At 48.4% G+C, this 19,379-nt stretch overlaps 1 protein-coding gene across 2 annotated transcripts; it reads left to right on the forward strand.

Moving 5' to 3' along the window:
• Positions 1-660: 660 nt before the first annotated feature.
• Positions 661-19,337, forward strand: PIAS4 (protein inhibitor of activated STAT 4). 2 transcript variants are annotated; one of them, XM_065699541.1, is made up of 11 exons: positions 661-793; positions 3,954-4,389; positions 9,172-9,256; positions 10,999-11,040; positions 11,431-11,521; positions 11,885-12,013; positions 12,095-12,200; positions 15,680-15,753; positions 15,915-16,075; positions 18,251-18,381; positions 18,707-19,337. In XM_065699541.1, exons 1-11 carry the CDS (start codon positions 767-769, stop codon positions 18,910-18,912), a joined length of 1,488 nt encoding a protein of 495 aa, XP_065555613.1. In that variant the 5' UTR covers positions 661-766; the 3' UTR covers positions 18,913-19,337. The 2 variants fall into 2 exon arrangements, with proteins under 2 accessions (XP_065555613.1, XP_065555614.1); XM_065699542.1 differs by having other exon boundaries at positions 749-797.
• Positions 19,338-19,379: the final 42 nt, after the last annotated feature.

The raw sequence follows: 19,379 nt of genomic DNA on the forward strand, positions 1-19,379 counted from the left end.
GTGCCAGCGCCTCAGCACCCTCACAGGGAACAGCTTCTGCCTAAGAGCTCAGCTCAGCCTCCCCTCGGGCAGGTTCAAGCCATTCCCCTTGGCCTGTCCCTACAGGCCCTTGTCCCAAGCCCCTCTCCAGGTTCCCTGCAGCCCCTTTAGGCACTGGAGCTGCTCTCAGGTCTCCCCTTCAGGAGCCTTCTCTTCTCCAGGCTGCCCCAGCCCAGCTCTCTCAGCCTGGCTCCAGAGCAGAGCTGCTCCAGCTCTCGCAGCAGCTCCATGGCCTCCTCTGGCCTCTCTCCAGCAGCTCCAGGTCCCTCTTGTGCTGCTGCCCCAGAGCTGGATCAGGACTGCAGGAGGGGGTCTCCCCAGAGCGCAGCAGAGGGCCAGGATCCCCCCCTTGACCTGCTGCTCGTGCAGCCCAGCACACGACGGGGATCTGGGCCGCGTCATTGGGAGCCTCTCCTCGGGATTGCTCCGGGCTGGCAGAGGGATCAGCACCCCCCCAGCGCGAGCAGTACCGGACATCCGCTCTCCGGTTAAAAGGGGCGCGCGGTCCCTTTAAGCCACCCGGAATAGGCGGGGCCGAGAAGAGCGGAGGGAGGGGCGTGGCCAGTGCGCCTGCGCTGTGGGAGGACTTCCCTGGGAGGGATAAGAGCGCGCGCGCGCGAGCGGGGGCCCTCGGGGGCGGTGCGCGCCGGCCGCGCCCCTCCCACCGCTCCGCTGCGTCACGTGACTCGGCGGCGGCTCCCGGCGCGGTTGGACGCTGGAGGCCAAGATGGCGGCGGAGCTGGTGGAGGCGAAAGTGAGTGAGTGAGGAGGGACCCGGGCCCGGGGGCGCCGGGCCGGGCAGGGCCGGGCGGTGCTCGGCCGGGGCCCCGCGGGCGGGAGGCGCAGCTCCGGCCTCGGCCCTGGAGCCGGCGGTGAGAGCCGAGGGGGCGGCGCCCTGGGACCGCCCCCCCCCCCCCCCCCCCCCATTTACCTCAGGGGCTGCCCCGCCCCAGCCGTGGGGTCCGGCACCAGCTCCCGTTGGACCCCGGGCCCGGCCCGGCCCGGCCCGGCTGCGGAGCCGCCCGCCGCTGGGCTCGCTCCTGGGCCGGGCCTGCGTGCTCCCCGCGGGTAATTCCCGGTGATTAATTAGCGCAGGTGGCTTCCCCCCGCCGCCTGCCGGGCTCCGGCCCCCGCGCACCTCGTTTTCTCCCCCGGGCCAGGCGTGCCCTGCGCTCCGCGGCCTGCCCCGGGCTCCCCGCCGCCGGTTCGGGGGCGGGGTGCGGAGCTGTCCAGCCGGGCCTCGCGGCTGGAGGGCTCGGGAGCTGTTGCAGCGGCCTCGAGGGGGATGGCGGTGGGGCGTGCAGTGCCCTAGGCCGAGGTGGGGCGCTGCGGGGGGGGGGGGCTGCCCCTGAGGCCCCTTTGGCCCCGTTGGCCATGGGGTGAAGGGAAGCGTCTCCATAGCAGATGGGCCTGAAGTTGTGTTGTGCTTCCTCGTGTCCTATGCACCCCCCAGGCCTTGTGAGGTACCCCCCTCTGCCTTGTGTTTCTCTTTTTCCCTCGGGGTCCCTCTCCAGGAGCCAGGACTTGTCCCTGTCCTGTTGGTGCCCCAGAGACCTGGTTGGGGGCAATGGAGTGGGCTTCACCCCACAGCCTGGCAGGGAATCTGGTGCTGAGGGTGCTTACAGAGCCATAGCAGCAGGTAGAAAGTGTTTCACATCTGCAGGATCAGCCCATCAGTGAGGATATGCCTGTGGGAAGAGGATTTGGAGAGGCTTCTTTTAGGGGACATTGCTTTCTCCCTATTCTTGGGCCACTCTTGGTGTGGTGAACTGTGCCCAATGCTGCAGAGAAGGGCATGTGCTTCCAGGGTGTTATGGTTGTCCTTGTAGTGGGTGTTTAATGGGCTCTGTGCCACTCAGATGCAAGGATTCCTGGGGGAAGGAATAGGCCTTAGCATTAAGGATCTCAGTAGTTAGTGGGATGTCTCTTACTCATGCTATCATACAGGTCCAAGCCTTAGTGACAGTTTTTATTTGAAGTCCCTTTGGTTGCTGCTTAAATCTGGTCAGCCTTCAAAATGGAAGCTGCAGAAGACAGTCAGCTTGAAACTCCACTTTATGCACCAACAGTCCCGAGTGCCCAGTGGAATAGGAGCGTGAGTGTGGGCATACCTGTCTGCTGTGCTTCTGGTGCTGCCTTGGTGTATTTACCTTTCAAATGCACGGTTTAGCCTCCAAGTGCCTCAGAGAGGACAACACGCTCTCCATTTTGTAGTTGAAGAAAACTGAGACACAGAAACTAGGTTTCTCCCAAGATCACTCAGGTGGGATGTGGCGAAGCAGCAGGATGATCCAGATCTCCTGAATCCTGACTCTGTCATTTAAAAATCCTTTCTTTCCTCTTTAAAGTTGTCTGAGAGGGGAAAAAAAACCCCTCTCATCAAAGGTATTTTGGGACACATCATGACTGCCAAAGATTTTAACTACAGGCAGTGACGTTTTTGTAGCATCTTTTGGGCTTCCAGATTAAATGACAGATTTCATGAGAAAGGAGAAAATAAAATGGCATTTTCCCTGTAGTCTAATTCCCACACATGTGAAAGAAGCGGCTGTTCAATGTTGCTGGAGTCAGTAGTAGATTTCTTAAGTTAAAATTTAAACCCAAAAAACCCCATCAAAACCCTTTGTTTCTGTTTTAGTCCAGAAAATTACAAGGCTCCTATTAACTTGCACAGAAATCTGATTTTTATACATGCTTTTTTAACTTTAATCCCCATACAAGAGTGGAGCATAGGCTGGATCTCTGCTTCTGCTTTGATTTTAGTTTTTTACTGCAAGACAGCTGGGGTTTCTTCTTGAATTCCCATCCTTCGCACAAACCAGGGAGGATATTGAGTGAATCCACATGGATACCTATCAAATACATTTTTAGGGCATCTTGTGTTTTCAAAAGCATGTACTTGATAAGCTTGTCTTGTGCATTCATAAAGCTGCTTTGGCATAAGAGAGAACTGAAACATCAGCATGAGCGGGCTCTAGCACAAATAATTCCTACTTCTTACCCTGATGGAAAATTACCTGATAGAGTCACCTGTGACCCTGCACCTGAGTTTCCACAGGAGCAACAGAGTAAAGTTTTGAAGACAGGTTGTTTTTTATTGCTTTTCAAAGCACTGCAATCGATTCATCTTGGTGCAACAGCGGAGGCAGCTGGCTGTGGCCATGGGGGAGTGCTTGGCAAAGCACCCAAATAGGGTTTGGAGGCATTGTTCTCATGGGAACATGCTGCTCTCTTTAATAGTCTTCTAATAGCTTTTCATGCTCTAAAATATGTGATTTTTTTTTTTTTCCCCCAAAGATCCTGTAGGAATGATTCTGAAGGGGTTTTGCCCATACAGGTAACGTACAGGTGCACTGAAACACAGGACAAAAGGACTGGCAGCTCCAGCTCGCTTAAACGTCACCTGCCATCCACTTCACATTTATTTTCTTCCTTTGCCTTCCATTAATATGAGTTTAGATGCAGTTTTTAATGTAGCTCTCACCTGAAGGTGCCTGGGAAGTCTGGATGCTTGGAGCTTCCATGCCCAAGGAGTTAAGGTGCTGTTTCAGTTGTGGGGACTGTTCTTTGAGGTGTTTTCCTTTGTGCTCACTCTTGCTTCCAGTTGACCCACCTTGAGGATTTATCTGTAGCATTTATCACAAATGATTTTTGAGTAATTGGTTGACTGTTGTGGCATCTCTCTGATTCTTGCTGGTATTTCAGTTGATGGTCTCCTCTATATTCACTTTAATCAAAGAAGTACCTAAGAAACAGGATGATATTCAGATGAATAAGACCTGGTATAAACAGAAGGCTTAGTGCCTTGTAAGGGAGTTTTGTAGTATTTTGGCTTCTAGTTGTAGTATGTAATGAGAACTGACACTCTGCCTTCTTTTAACTGTAAGGATGGTTTTACTTTTTTTCTCCCCTAGAACATGGTGATGAGTTTCCGAGTCTCAGATCTTCAGATGTTGCTGGGTTTCGTTGGCAGGAGTAAAAGCGGACTTAAACATGAACTAGTCACCAGAGCATTGCAATTGGTGCAATTTGACTGCAGCCCTGAGGTTTTCAAGAAAATTAAGGAGCTCTATGAGACTCGCTATAACAAGAGGAGCTCTGAAGCTGCTCAGCCCCAGCCCCAGCAGCACCGCTCCGCTGAGGCACTCTCCATACACACCAACTACGACCGTGGGAGCACCATTCCCCGGACTACTATTCCCACCACTAACATTGACTATCCTGCTCTCTATGGGAAATACCTTAACGGACTGGGGAGGTTGCCACCCAAAGTTGCAAAGCCAGAAGTTCGCCTGGTGAAACTTCCCTTCTACACAACCCTGGATGAGCTGTTGAAGCCAACAGAATTAGGTGAGTTTTCAACACACTGCTGCATCCACTTTGGGCTTGGCCTGGGAGAGAAAAGTGATTCTGGATTAAGTATCAGAAAGGAGACAGTGTTCTCAAGGATCTGTGGCAAGAGAGAGGCTGATTAACAACGTGGTGGGTGCCCTCCTCTCCCTGCGTTCCCCCTTAGAGGAGAATATTTGTCTGGTTTTCCCCCCCTTGCTTTAGAACAGGTCTGTGATTGCTTTGAGATGTAATTTGCAATCCTGTCTTGTTTGGCTGTAGCTTTCCCATCCTTCGTTGCAAATGCGGCTGTGTTGCATGGTGCGGTCTTTCCCTGTGAATCAGAATCTGTATTCCATCTTTGTAACAGGGCAGTGGATTGATGAAAATCATACCATGTTGGTATCACACCTGTGCTAAGCCAGTCTGCTGGCACATGCTACACTCATGCTGTTTTCCAGTGCTTAAAATACCTGACCTAAAGCCTCCTATGGATGAAAGAAGGTGGCACACACAGAAAAGGGTATTTCTGACTCATTTTGTGCTTGTTGTAGCTATTTGTGTCTGATGCTATGTATTTTGAGCTAGGAAAACTGGAAGAAGTGCTTTTTTACCCACCCTGGGGCCAGGAGACTGATTTTTTTCATCATTTTAGTTCTGAGAAACAAAGAGGATTGTCACCAGTGTTCCACAGAATGTTCTTGTAGCAAAGACAGTGTATATGAAGGAGAAACATCATTGTCGGTTCCACCTCAGCATCTCACAAAGCCCATGTGGTGATATCAGGCTTCACTTCTAAATGAAGCTGGCACTTGGGAAGCTGCTCTGTCTTTGCTAAAAAAAAGATTTGATGTGCATGTGGATTGGAGGGAAAATAAAAGATAGATGAAGGTGTGATTGTGCAGGTAAAAAAGAAGGACCAGCCCATCAGACTTGGGTAGTTTTCATCTCTGTTCATGAGACTGTGTATAGTTTTCATCTTTGTTTGGTAGCTTTAAATATGTTAATGCTATGACTGATAAAACGGTTGAGGGGTGATTGCTAAAATAGTTTAAATGCTCTTTGGGGAAGGAGTTAGTTCAGCCTTAAACATGGGGTGGCATTTGTTAGTCAGAAACACAAATGTGGTGTTTGAAAGGAAAACAAAGTCTGAAGAGGTGGAACCATCCAGAGGCAGGAGGAGAGCCTGGATGTACTTACTGTGATTAACAGATTTTGTTAAACATTGACATTAAATCTTCTGCATCAGATCAGAAGCAAGGTCTCATTATATTGAGTAGCTGACACCTCCCTCGGGTCAGCTTGTTCCCTGCAGCACATTTGACTGATTTTTCCCTTCTGATGAGAGTGGTTTCTGTGTAATGGTGGGGGATTGCTGGTGAGGAGCTGGGCACGAGCAGAGCTTCAGTCTTTGTCCCAGTCAATGTTCAGAACCTAACAGCATCTTCCAGACACTTGTTTAATTTTCCCTGCCTGGTGACCTGCAATCCCTTCTGCCAGAGCCAGCGGAATGAAGAAGCTCTCTGTAACAGCCAGCTGCTGGAATAACCTCTACCTGAGGAGTTACGCTTGTGTGGAGCTCTGCTTAGTGTGGAAGGGTGATACAACAAACTGCTCTGAGGAAAATGAAGCATTTTTCCATATGGAAGCTGCAGCAGTTCATGCTTCATTGCCCAGGTTTCCTGTTCTGTGTCTGGACCAAGCATAAGCTCCTTGTCAACCTCAGAAACTCGTAACGTGGAACTATCTGAAAGAAATTTAAGATTCCAGATCCACTTTGAGACACCCAGCTGCTGTTGTAGTACCCTAGGCCACAAAAAGAGCTATTTTAAGCAGATAACCATGGTGGGAGTAGGGGAAGCTTAATTTATATGTTCCAGACTTCAGTTAGAAGCATCTTTCGTAACGACAAAGCTCTCTTGCCTCTCCAAGATGATTGCCTTGAGATGAAAGGTGAGGTGGGTGATGCCTGATTTGGCCTGTAGGCAGAGCAGGTTCCCTGAAGAGCTATCAAGTTACTATTAGACTTGTAGACAACGGTGGCTTCAGCTAAAAGCAGATAAATTAGGTCCCTTGCAAGCCAGCTAATACCTCATATTTGGTAACTGCAGACACAGTTTCAGTCAGTGGAAGCATTGAGTTTAGCATCTGAGTTATCTACATGAAACAGCTTCTGCTGCAGCTTTCTGGTCAGGTCTGAGGGCTCTGACTTGAAAGAATTTGTTCTAATTTACTGAAATCGCTGAAATTCTCTGGGGTGGATGAGGCTTAAAATGAAGATTGATCAGATACCTTCTTAGAGGGAATGAATCTTCACATCCCTCCTGCGCTGTATGTTAAGTAGCTGACAAGGGGAGTGTTTGTGTGAGCTCTTCGGTGTCTGAGCACCTCGCTGATAAGTGTACGTGTGCTCTGGCACCTTTTTGGGCTGAAGCAGTGTGAACAGTTTTTGACAGTCACAGCATGCTATGAGGGCTTCTGAAAGGGGTTTTTGTTCTGCACATGAGCTGCGACAGCCCATGTTCACTGTAGATACTAAGGCTTCTGCTCTTCTCCTGGAGGCATGCCAGAGAAGACCTTGGGGTGCAGCTGCAGGAGCACAAGGCCATGTAGTCTGCAGGATCCTGCTGCTGTCTCTGTACACAGCCTTGTTTGGGTTTCTCCCTCTGATAATACCTGCGGTGGTGTTTTTCTTCTCTCATGTCCGAGTCCTAAAACTGCTGCTTCAGCTCTGCACCCCTCCTCCTCTGAAGCTGGACTTCAGCTGCTATAAACAGGGCCACCGATTCTGTGGTGAAGGCAACTGCCTTCCCCTGCTGCAGGGGCAAACACCACTGCCATGAGGGAGCTCCAGCAAATCCTAGCCAAAGCACATGCTTGTGCTGATGATCATGGTATGTGTTAAAAGAGTCCTTCCCCAGCTTACAAATATAAAAGATGCTGTACAGTCAATTTACATAATCCCAGCCTGGTTTGAGTTGGAAGGGAGCTTAAAGCTCGTCCAGCTCCAATCCCCTGCCATGAGCAGGGACCCCTTCCACTGGAGCAGCTTGCTTCAAGCCCCTGTGTCCAACCTGGCCTTGAACACTGCCAGGGATGGGGCAGCCACAGCTTCTCTGGGCACCCTGTGCCAGCGCATCAGCACCCTCACAGGGAAGAGCTTCTGCCTAAGAACTCATCTCAGTCTCCCCTCTGGGAGGTTAAAGCCATTCTCGCTTGCCCTGTCACCAGGTAGCTGCTGACAACACTAGACGTCCAGTGGAAGATGTCCCTGTCCGTGGCAGGGGGTTGGAGCTGGATGAGCTTTAAGGTCCTTTCTAACCCAAACCAGTCTGGGATTCTGTTTGATGACAATAGTGACCAAATTGCCTGATTTGCAATTCAGGAGTGGGCTAGTTTTGATGCTGGACAACTTTGCTGGGGAGGTGACAGTGAATGTATTGGATACTTCATGGGCTTTGACTTCTGTCAGCATCCCCCTCTGATTCCTGTTGGTGCTGTGCTCAGAAGCCAGGTGCTGTTTCTGTTTTCATAAAGGAAGGAGAGTGAGCTGATAGAGATGCAAAATAAAACACAAACAGCTTCACAGTTTTTCTAATCAGGTTTGCTTTTTCTTTGTGTAGCTGAGCAGAGAAGAGCGTGTCCATGGGCAGTTATTTAAGCAACAACATTAAAATGAGAGTCCTTGTGAAATGCTTTACTCCTTGCTGCTGTTTTGGTCAAGAAGACATTTTGATGGAAACTGGAATTAAATTAAAAGTCCATAACAATACCTTAGTTTTTGTTCTGAAAGCCCTTTGGTCAACTTAAAGCTGAATTACCAAGGGGAGGTGTCTGTAGTCAGTAAATGATTTTGTCACCGTGTCCTCTGAGATCTTAGAGCTGTTGAGGTTTTATCCTTCCTTCATCTCATCTTCCTCATACACAGTAAAATGCATTTCCATACTTTGCAAATTTTGGTATATTGGCCTTGAATAAACTCACAGTTGAGGTGATGCAAAGAAAAACACCCAATTCTTGTTAAAAAGATTAAAAAAAAAAAAGCTGTTTTATCACTTCCCATTGGCTGTGTTTATCCTGTGACTTTCACCCGCTCAGGGCCTGACTTCAGCTGGAAACATGCTCCCAGAATTTAACTAAATGTGTCTAAATTGAATACAAGGTACTAAGTGGAAGTTATAACATGAGTTTTGCACATCTCAAGCTTCGTTGTAGCCGCGTTAAATTCATTTGTTCTTAAAATCATCAATGGATGAAGGGCTCCAGTTAACACTGGGTTCTCAGAGGAGCGTGGCCAAAAGCCGCTGCTTAACACCCTGCTGCAAACACACCCTTAAAGTTGTGCATTTAAGTCATGTTTTTTCTCTTACAGCTGTTTTTTTGGATGTTTTTTTTACTAAGCTGATCTTGTTATTTTTGTTGCCGTTTCCTTTCTTTTCCAGAATCGGTCTGGTGAGTTCATGTTTTCATGTTGTGCACAGGTCTCTTCTTTTGCTGCTCTGAGCTCTAGTGATGCCACTCATGGTTTGTGCTCATGGATTATTTGGGGGGAGGAAAAATAAAGAAAAAGCAGCTCCAGATCCACTGTGTGTTAGTGTGCAAACTGGCAAAACAGGCCAGGAATGAATGAGAAAAGCTGTAATCAGTGGCAGAGTTACCAAAATGCACAATGATCAGCGTTCAGCAATATGGGAGAAAACAAGACTTGGGAATAAACATAGCTCAGAACATCAGTGTGCTTCACAGTGTGGGAAGAGCTGGATGTTATCAGTTTGATGTACAGTCTCTTTTTTTCTTCTCCAGTTCCACAGAATAATGAGAAGCTTCAGGAAAGTCCATGTATTTTTGCATTAACACCGAGACAAGTGGAGTTGATCAGAAATTCCAGGTACTTCTGGTTGGGTATTAACAGTGCAGGAAAACATTGCTGTGTGATTCCACAGTGTTCCCTCTGTGGAAGCTTTTGTTCTGTGCAAGGAAACACAGTCTGTTTGAGGACATGAGCAGACAGGCCACTTCTCATGTAAAGCAAAGAGCTTTGGGGGAGGTGGGAGGTCCAATTTCAGCCATCTAGGTCCTGACGTTTCACTTCTGCTCCTCTAATCTTGCCTTTGAATAGTACATTTGGGCAGGAAAAGTGCTATGAAATGGTTGGTGACCCAGGTTGTCTGCTGAGCTTGTGTTGTGAGTATTTGCATATTTTTCTTTGCATCAAATGTTCAAAAGCTACCCATGTAACCCTGCCCCTGAAAGAAAGCTTCCTTGTTGTAAAGGCTGCTATAGTAACTGTGTAAGAAAACATCTTGCACTGGTTAGGATTTACCCTGACCTCTGTCACGATACAACTTTTGATTCAAACAATGAAGCACCCCCAGAGATGTCAGTGCAGGCAGTGAGGCTTCCTCTTTCCCTGACCTGTCCCCTGGCCCTTGCTGTGGGGAGAGGACAATGACACAGAAGAGGTCCTCAAAACTAAGCAGAAAACCTTTAGGTATTTTTCTTCACAGTGATATCACACTGTTATCATGGAGCGGGTGAAATATGATGTTTCTTGACTATTCAGTGCTTGATTATGGTTGTGATCCAGTAGGTCAACAGAGGCAGTGCAGGGGAAACTGCTTGAAGACTTGACAGAAGGGAAATGATAAACCACAGAAGTCTTTAGGGGTGATAAAAGACAACACCCTTTTGTCATAGCTGATCCTTGGTGCTCTTTTCTCCATATGTTCAGATTTGTGAGAAAACTTAGAGCCAGTGACACAAATATTTCACAGAAGGGCTTTCAGTGAGTCTTTGCTTGTCTCAGATGACCACTCAGCATCATCTTCCCCGGCTTGTGGGTGGTATCCACATGTGTGCCCCCCAGCTCTAAAAGTGCCCTGTCAGCTCCTGTCTGTCAGCTGAATGGAAGTTCCATCCCTTCCACCCCCAATATCTGAACATTCATGTTAAAACTCTGAGTTGGAATGTGAAATGCTGTCAGAGGCAACTCAAGACTCATTTGGGGATCTTATGCTTTGTGTCCTGGCAGAAATGAGTGTGTGGTTTCACCTGTGTACAAAGACCTGATAAAATGCCCTTGTTCTGGGGTCTTTTGCTTTCCTGGTAGCAGCTGAAATCCTGTTATGATCAGCACCACTGAATTCAGTGATATTGAGGTTGTTCTGCTTGTGCCCCTGGTTCCTTTGTTTGCATGAGCAGCTTTAGCTGAATAATTGAACAAAGAGAGTCTTGAAAGAACACTCAGGTAGTCCTGACCTTAAATCCTAGCTGTGTAAATGCTTCCAAATCACCAAAATGATGCCAGGCAAATTGATGGCTTTCACCCGACACCGTTCCAGGTTTGAAAACGCAGAAATGGGCTGCAGGATTGTACGTTAGGGGGGAAAAAAAATCATTACAGAAACACTGATATTTGCAGGGGAATTGTACTATTTACATGAAATTCTGTAAAGTAATTCTTTAAAGGCCTATAAAAAACCCACAACAGCCTAAAACTCTTTGAGTCTGGCAGAAGTGACAGCTGAGTTGTTCTGTTTTTTTGTGGGTGGTGTTTTATTTTGGGGGCTTTGGGGGGTTTTGGCTCTTTACATAATAAATCTGAAGTTTGTTTCTTCTCTAATTTACTAGGGAGCTGCAACCTGGTGTGAAATCAGTTCAGGTTGTCCTAAGGTATGTCTGAGCATGGGGCTGATTTAACATGAGATGCAGACCAGGGGGGAGAGAATGCACTGCCTAAAGACAGGAACTTTCAGTGTGGCTTTAGTAGTTACAAAGATAACTTAAAATAAGCTGCTTGTTCACATGCCTGACACAAGCTTCTTAAACTCTCCTTTCTAACCTCTTCCTACATGTACTGCTTGAGTCAGTGCTGTGGTAGAAACCAGCAGTGTCCAAGGCTTTGCTACCCAGGTATGAAGCCTGCATCCAGCCTGGGAGAGCCGAGTGGAATTGGCTTTGTTTTGGCCAGATGAGGGAGCATGGGTTGGTGTGGTGATGTGCAGAGGGTTTTGAACATGCAAACAGTGTGGGGATATTGAGAGACGTGTTGTTTCTTTCCAGAATCTGTTACACAGACACTAGTTCTCCTCAGGAGGATCAGTACCCCCCAAACATCGCCGTGAAAGTGAACCACAGCTACTGCTCAGTGCCGGTAAGTCAGCTCAGCCTGGAGCTGTGACACTGCAACTGTGGAAGGACTCGTGCCATTTAGAAGGAAATTGCTTTACTGATGAATGCAGACAAGAAGCCAGAGTATAAAAGTGCACTGCTTAGTTTAAAGCTAATTTTCTCGTGAATTAGAGGTGGTGTTAATAAACTGTTCTTGCAAAAATACTCGGTCCTTCTTATTTTGTGCTTGGTTTGATTGTTCAGTTCTCTTCTACCCCCTTCCTTGAAAAGTGTTGGTGACTAGAATTTAGTGATGCTGGTGAATAGATGGATCCATATAGAAGCATCTTGAGTAAAAAAAGAAATGTGTGTGTGTCTATGTATATATTTAATCTTTCTGCCTTAGGGCTACTATCCATCAAACAAGCCTGGAGTGGAACCTAAAAGGCCCTGTCGTCCCATCAACCTCACCCATCTCATGTACTTGTCTGCAGCCACCAACCGCATCACCGTTACCTGGGGGAATTACGGGAAGGTATGTGTGGAAGGAGGTGGCACAGAACTTCCAAGTGCAGGAGAGCAGCCTCACTCACTCTTTCTCTCCCTGTCTCATTAGAGCTATTCTGTGGGGCTGTACTTGGTGCGGCAGATGACCTCAGCAGAGCTGCTGCAGAGGTTGAAAACCATCGGGATCAAACACCCAGAGCTCTGCAAAGCCCTTGGTGAGTATGACTGCTCGGAGGTGGCATGGGGGCTCAGCTGGCTGCCTGTCACACTGCAGCACTCCTGACAGCCAGGAAACCTGCTAGAAACCTGCTTGGGAACAGCTGCCAAGTTTTTTACAGTTTCTTTCCTCCAGTTGTCTAAAACACTTTTGAGTTGAGCAGCTTGCTAAGCTCTATGTCAGTCACATGAAACCGCCCCAGATCTGTGTGTGAGCACAGTGCTCCTGCAGCTCATGGCTCTGCAGAAGCTCTGAATCACTGGAGCTGGATTTAGAATTTGTCCTCGGGTCGTATCGTGGTGAGTGCTGCTGAGAGCCTGTGTCCTTGTGACACGAGTGGCTTCACGCCTTCACCTGAGCAATTGTGAGCTGACAAATGCTACCACAGCACCTCAGCCTTGACCCATGCTATTTCCAAAGGAGGTTTCTGGAGCAAGGGATCCTGGTGAAAATCTGCCCCAAGCCCCTGTGAATCCTTGGGGCTGGCAGTGGAATTTCACCACCAGCACTTTCATATGCCTGAGAGCTTCAGGGAAGAGATGATCCCGAGAGATGCTTATCCTAAACCACCCAGGTAAATCATCGTGGTATGAGGCAAATGCAAAACATGACTGAAAATGAGGGGAAATTATCTTCCTAAGGTAGAATCTGACTTGCAGTTCATGAGGGTCTGGAGGCGTTCCAGTTACTTCATAGTACCAGTGAGAGCGTTTTTACTATTTAGTTTTGGATCGTGATGGTCTTTGAAACATCCTCTTCAGATCATGAACAACTCTTACTGAGAATAAGAAACATTATCTTGACGCTAAACATTAGTTCATTGGGCAGGAGATGCTTTGGGGTATGTCCAGTCTTCAGACACCTAATGCACGTTGTGGCATACATTGCTGCTTCTGCCAGGCTTTTGATCTTCATGTGCAGTGCAGCATTTTTGCAGTAGATGCTGAATGCTTCTATACCCGTGTGCCACACCAGTGTCTGTGGCAGTTTTGATCACGTTCAAGCACTCTGGCAGTGAGTACTTCGGAAATGAACATTTTCATGTGTTAAATACCTACCATCCTCCAAAGCCCAAGGCATTGAGCAGAGGCTGGCTTTTGAGATGTCCTAAACTGCAGAGGATCCTCTCATTTTCTTCTGGCACTTCTTGAAACCAGGCTCAGTAGTATGTGCTGTTCCCTTTAAAGTGAGCACTTGCAGAATGGCCTCTCTGAGTGTGGCAGACAGGCCTGAAAGCAGCTTTATGCTCAGTAACAAGTGTGTGCCCCTGGTCCTGCCGTGTTAGGTAACTAACAGCTTTGGCTGGACTGTGGGGCAGAGACAAGTTGCATTTGCTGACCAGATAGAAACATCTTGTTTCAGTTCCTTTGGCCTGTTACTGCTTGGCAGTTGTTTGGACATCTGAAACTGGCAAGAACAAGTAGCTGTAAACTTTGCTTTTATAGCTCAGGTCTGTTCTGCAAACAATTCCGTCTCATTTTCCTTGTAATAGCCCTCAGTACTCACTGAAGCTGCCCTCTGACTTTGGTTGTATCTTGGGGCTGACTCATCTTCTGCATATGCTTCTGTCAACTTTGGTATATAGGAAGCGTTGTCTGACAGCAGAGATCTGAAGTCCATGGCTGTGGATCCCAAAGTAGTCTTAAGCCAGCTAGATTCTGCTCAGGAAGTAGAAAATCCCGTTTCTCCTTCCCATGTATCACAGTAATTGATGCACAGAGAATGCTCTCACAAAGAACTTGACAAAAAAATAAAGCTTGGATGAAAAGTCTCCTAATGTGAAGAAAACCCCACCAAATCTTGTAGTCTCATGGGACTCTCACATCTGAGAAGTCACTCTCTAATTAGAGCTGCGTGTAGCAGAGCTGCGTGTAGCCTCATTGTCTGGAGACATCTTGTTATGATCTGAAAAGGTCAAAAGAAATGGTTGACTTGCTCCAAAGAAAAGTAGTGATGGACGTGTCAGAGGCCCTCTCAGAAGCGGTGGCAGCAGCAGCTGCTCTTCAGGAGTTGTGCAGCAGTTTAAAGCTAATTTTGTGTGTTCATTCCTCACTGTGATGCGGGACCTGCACGTCTGCTGCTCTCCTTGATTTGCCTGGAGCTCCTCTGGGTTTTCCTTTCAGGATGCAGCAGCGGGGGCAGGATTCACTCTACCTCCTTTCCTAACATCTGATTCTTTCCAAACATAGGCTGGCTCAGTGCTTGTGACTGGTTTTGCATGGCTGCCTTGCTCTTTGAGCTCTCTGCTCTGGTACCTTTGGGTCTGTTTGTGGTTCCTGTGAAACAGTCCACTGGAATAAAGGAGCTGGCCAGTGTGTTAAATTGAAGAGTTGCAGCCTGGTAGTGCTAAGAGGAGGCTTGTTTGTTTGATGGTGAAATGATGGGATGTGGTTTCCTGTCAAGACTTAAAAACTTACAGAGGGGAGATTAAGATTAGATATTAGGAAGAAATTCTTCACTGTGAGGCCCCCGCACAGGGTGCCCAGAGAAGCTGTGGCTGCCCCATCCCTGGCAGTGCTCAAGGCCAGGTTGGACACAGGGGCTTGGAGCAAGCTGCTCCAGTGGAAGGGGTCCCTGCCTGTGGCAGGGGTTGGAACTGGATGAGCTTTTAGGTCCCTTCTAACCCAAACCAGGCTTGGATTCTATGATTTGGTTGTATCCATGTTTGCTCACTTCTGGGGGGGCTTTCTCTGAATTCCAAGGGGCTGGGGCAGGAAGTTAACCCCATCCTACTGCCACTGATCTCTAGAAGGGAATAAAATCCATTGTGTTTATGCTAATGCACAGATAAGCCTAAAGTGACTTCCTTCCAGATGTCTTGCCATGTGCTAGAGCTCTGTCTACTCTTTCCCTCCCTGTGGGAAGTCCAGGTATGTGGGTGTCTTAGTTCCCTCCAAAGGGAAGTAAAGTTAACTCCCAGTTGCCTCCCTTGGTATAATATTAACACAAAAAAGGTGCTCTGCAGCATGCTTTCCCCTGCTTACCCAGCCTGGAGTTTGTAAGTAAGAGGTAGAAAGGTTGCTAAGAGGACATTAACTACGTAGCCAGCAGATAGTATGCAGCCTCATCCCAGCACTGAAGTCCACTCAGTCTCCCAGTCTCCTTCGTTTGCTCTGCCTGGATGAGAGGCAGAACATGGAGAGCTGTGTCATTGGGGTAGGAGGGTCTGCACGAAAACCTGAGCTTCCTGGCTGACCCAGAAGTGCTCCAGGACCTGTGCATGACCTGCCTCATCATGCTCCAGGTTTTCAGCTAGCCAAGCAGTGTCTGTGCTGAGCTCTGCGGGTTGCACAAGCCTGGTCCATCACAGCAGCTTTCTGTTCCCCGTGTCTCTTTTCTCTGAGGTCATCATCCACAGGGAAAATGCCTCCTGCACAGCCAAGGGCTGCTGGTGAGCTGCTCAACCTGTGCTACGTGTTGTTTCCAAGGGTTTAAGTTTGCATCTGTTAAATTCTGTGCCCTCTACTCTTCCTGCAGTAAAAGAGAAGCTACGCTTGGACCCAGACAGCGAAATTGCCACTACAGGTGTTCGTGTCTCGCTTATCTGCCCGGTGAGTCTTGCAATATGTTTAGTCTGATTTCATCAAGAAACCCTTCTCTGTTGCCAGAGCAGCTTTGCAAACTGCTGAACCCTTTGTGCTTGAAACAGAGAACTGTCTGGTGATGGCTTGGGTGGGTTTCATTGCTGATCTCCTGCTCTTTGCTCCAACAGCTGGTGAAGATGCGGCTGTCTGTGCCGTGCCGGGCAGAGACCTGTGCACATCTGCAGTGCTTTGATGCAGTCTTCTACCTACAAATGAATGAGAAAAAACCCACGTGGATGTGCCCTGTGTGTGACAAACCAGCACCCTATGACCAGCTAATAATTGATGGGTGAGTACACTCGCTTCTCTAGCCTCAACCTCTTTCTTTTCTCCATTGGGTGCAGCACCATGTCTTTTGGTCTGTGCAGGTGATTGAAGTTCACCTCAAAACAGAGTTGGAAGCTTATTGTGCTGGCGTATAAGATTCTGCCTTAATTGTCTCAACTAGATTTAGTTTGCTCTGTCTCTTTACCAGAGAGAAGAGCAGAGGGCTCACCATAAGCTTGGAGAGCTGGAATGCTACAGTTCAGCACTGCAGGAACACTTTGGACATGATGCTCCTGTGTCTGAGTAAGGTTTGATACTGGAAAAGCTTAAAAATGCAGCTGTGTGCCAAGAGGATTACTCTAAAAACCAGGAGATTTCCCTCTCCTTGGTGCAGACCTGGCGGATGGAGTCCTAGATACAGACTGCAGAGCGAGCTGGGCTGGCAACAGGGGCCACCTGAGGCAAGCCAGAAAGCTGGCAACGATGCTTGTCAGCTCCAGAAATATGGGTTCTCTAGAGAAGAGCACAATAAATTGCCTGGTTTTTGTCCAAGAGTAAAGGAAGGAACAAGGAGTGAATTAATGCCAACAGAAATCTCCACCCACCCCCCCAGAAGAAGCTGCTTTGCCTCAGAACTCAGCGAGCCTGGTTTCCAGGCTGGGACCACTGACATCTGCAGTGGTGCAGCCAAGCAGAGAGCAACCCTGAGGACTGGTGGAGCAAGATGCATGGTTCTTGGCCTCCGGAAAATGATCTCCACCCTCCTGGCTTGGATGATAGGCCTCTGATCCAGGTTCCCTCAAAAGCAGGAAGAGTTTAGAGGAATTGTTCAGGTGCACCCAGCTCCCTTGGCACACAGGAGCTAGATAAGTCTCCACCTGGGTGGCATATTCCCAGGGCCAGGCTAGTATTCTGAGCATTGCTGTGTTTGTAGGTACTGATCTGATGCAGGACTTGTGGCTTTTTAGACTGTGTGAAGCAGTTTAGGCATAGATAACCTGTTTGCTTTGTCCTCCGGCCAACACCTACAGGAAAATCCAGTTCCTTTGAGGTCTCTAACAAGGTTGCTGAGACTGAAGGGGAGGTGTGAGGGGCTGGATTGTGGAACCTCTACAGGTCAGCAATGCACATGTCCCTCCTGGCTGAGGAGGAGGTTGTCACTGGTGAAGGTTCAATGGATTTCTTTGTGCTCAAGGCTGGACTTCAGTGTAGTTCTGTTGGATGAAGGACCTCCCTTGAAAGTAAGCTGGAGGGAACCTGGCAGTCTCAGCTGGAGGGTTGGTAGTCAAAAAAGGGGCATAGGCTCCAGAGGAGGTGAGCGGTTGGTCGAGTCTAAGCTCCTCTGGGCCTTGCCAGCTTGTTTGGAATTGCAGCCTTGGTGGTTGCTCAGCTGGGTGATGACAGGACCATCTGTGGAAACATGTTTCCTGCTTGAGCTGGGAGAAAGCAGCAACTTTCTCCCACCACTGTGCTGCAAATAGTTCTCTGGAGCTTGTAGGATTTTTGTTACTTGTTCTCCTTCATACCAAAGGGAAGTGCTCAAGCCCAGGAGTGCATAAGGCCTCGCAGAGCAGTGGTTCCAGTAGCAGGTCCAAAGAAATATCCCAGGCAAGGGGTGGGACAATGGTCAGAATGAAGCAAGGACCCGGTTTTGGAGGTGCAGTGAGTGGAGGCTCACTCTTTCTGGTCAGTGTCATTGTCACTGAGGTGTTTTCTGTGGGGGACATGGGGTTTCTTGCTGTTGTAGGAGGCTGCATATATTGTGTTGGTGGCTGCTGTGGAGGCTTTGGGAAACAAAAGGAGGAAAGTGAAGTACTGGAGCGCTTAGTTCCTAATGTAGGGTATTTTGTCTTTGCTAATGCCTCAGTGTGAAGGTACCTGCACCAGTCCTCACCCAGCTCTGGATGGGGCATCGAGAAGCCTGGAATCTTCTGGAAAACTGGCTGAAGATGCAAAACCATCTTCTAATGGCATATAATGAGTTCCTGGGTCAGGTTCATTGTCAGAAAGAACTGGGGTGGTTTATGGGAATAAATCAAGCCCTTGACTCAAGGTCAATCTGCTGGGCAGCCTTCTGCTAACACCACATTTCTATTCAATTTAAGGCTGCTGAAGGTGAAGATCCCGTTTAAGGCCCATCACTAAATGCATTCTGATTGCATCAAGCTTACTAAATGGCATCTTTTCTCTTGTCCAGGCTCCTCTCAAAGATCCTGACAGAATGTGAAGATGCAGATGAAATCGAGTACCTGGTGGATGGCTCCTGGTGTCCCATCAGAGCTGAGAAAGAGCGGAGCTGCAGCCCTCAGTGTCCCATATTAGTTCTAGGTGAGCATCTCTAGGGGCAAAGACTTGAAATTACTGTAGGAAACGTGCACTGCAGAACTGGAGTTCCCCAGCTGGCTGAGAGGGTGGTCAAACCTGGAATAGGCTTCCTCGGAAGGAGGTCGATCCTCAAGCCTCTCCATGTTTGAGGATTTCAGACGATGCCTTTAATAACATGATTTAGCTTTCGGTGAGGCAGTTGGACTGGGTGGTGGTCGTAGCTCCCAGCTGACCGAGTCCCTGCATGGCTGTGGGAGATGGAGAGTGTGCGAGCAGACCCTCAGCTGACGCGAGGTGCCTCAATGTGCCCTCTCTTCCCCCTGTTCAGGTTCCTCTGATGTGAACGGGCTGTTGCCCACTCCCAACACTAACGGTGAGAACGGTAAGGCCACTGCAGACGTTGTGGATTTAACACTGGACAGCTCCTCCTCGGAGGAAGAGGAGGAGGAAGATGAGGAAGAGGATGACGATGATGAGGGACCGCAACCAAAACGACGCTGCTCTTACGAGAAAGGTTTAGTTTCTGCCTGCTGACTGCGGAAGCAGCTCTGAATCTCAGAACGGACAGACTTGAATACTCTGGTGCTTATTAAACTGGAGGAGGGGGATAGCGTCCTTTCCCATCTCATCTCCCTTCCTCTCTCATCTCCTTTGACCTTCCTATTCCAAATTAATCATTAAAACGAGAGAAAAAGAAAACAAAAAGCAAACTACAACAAAAAAACCGAAAAAAGAAAATGAAAAACAAACCATTGAGCTGCTGCTTGGTTGGAAAAAATGACCCCACTCAAAGCCTGATCCTGAACTGGAGTCGAAAGCAAGGAAGGAAAGTGTCTTCAGCCAGGCAGTCGGAATGCACAGCTCCACCTGCACGTCGCCAGGACACCCAACTCCGTGCATCTCCAAAGCTGTGTGCATTTTAATGTCTTGTTAAATAACCATTCCTTAATTAATCTAAAGGGGTTTGCTGGACGTGTGAGTCCGGGGTGGGACGGGAGGGG

Source organism: Lathamus discolor, chromosome 21 (genome assembly GCF_037157495.1).
Source record: "Lathamus discolor isolate bLatDis1 chromosome 21, bLatDis1.hap1, whole genome shotgun sequence".
NCBI lineage: Eukaryota > Metazoa > Chordata > Aves > Psittaciformes > Psittacidae > Lathamus > Lathamus discolor.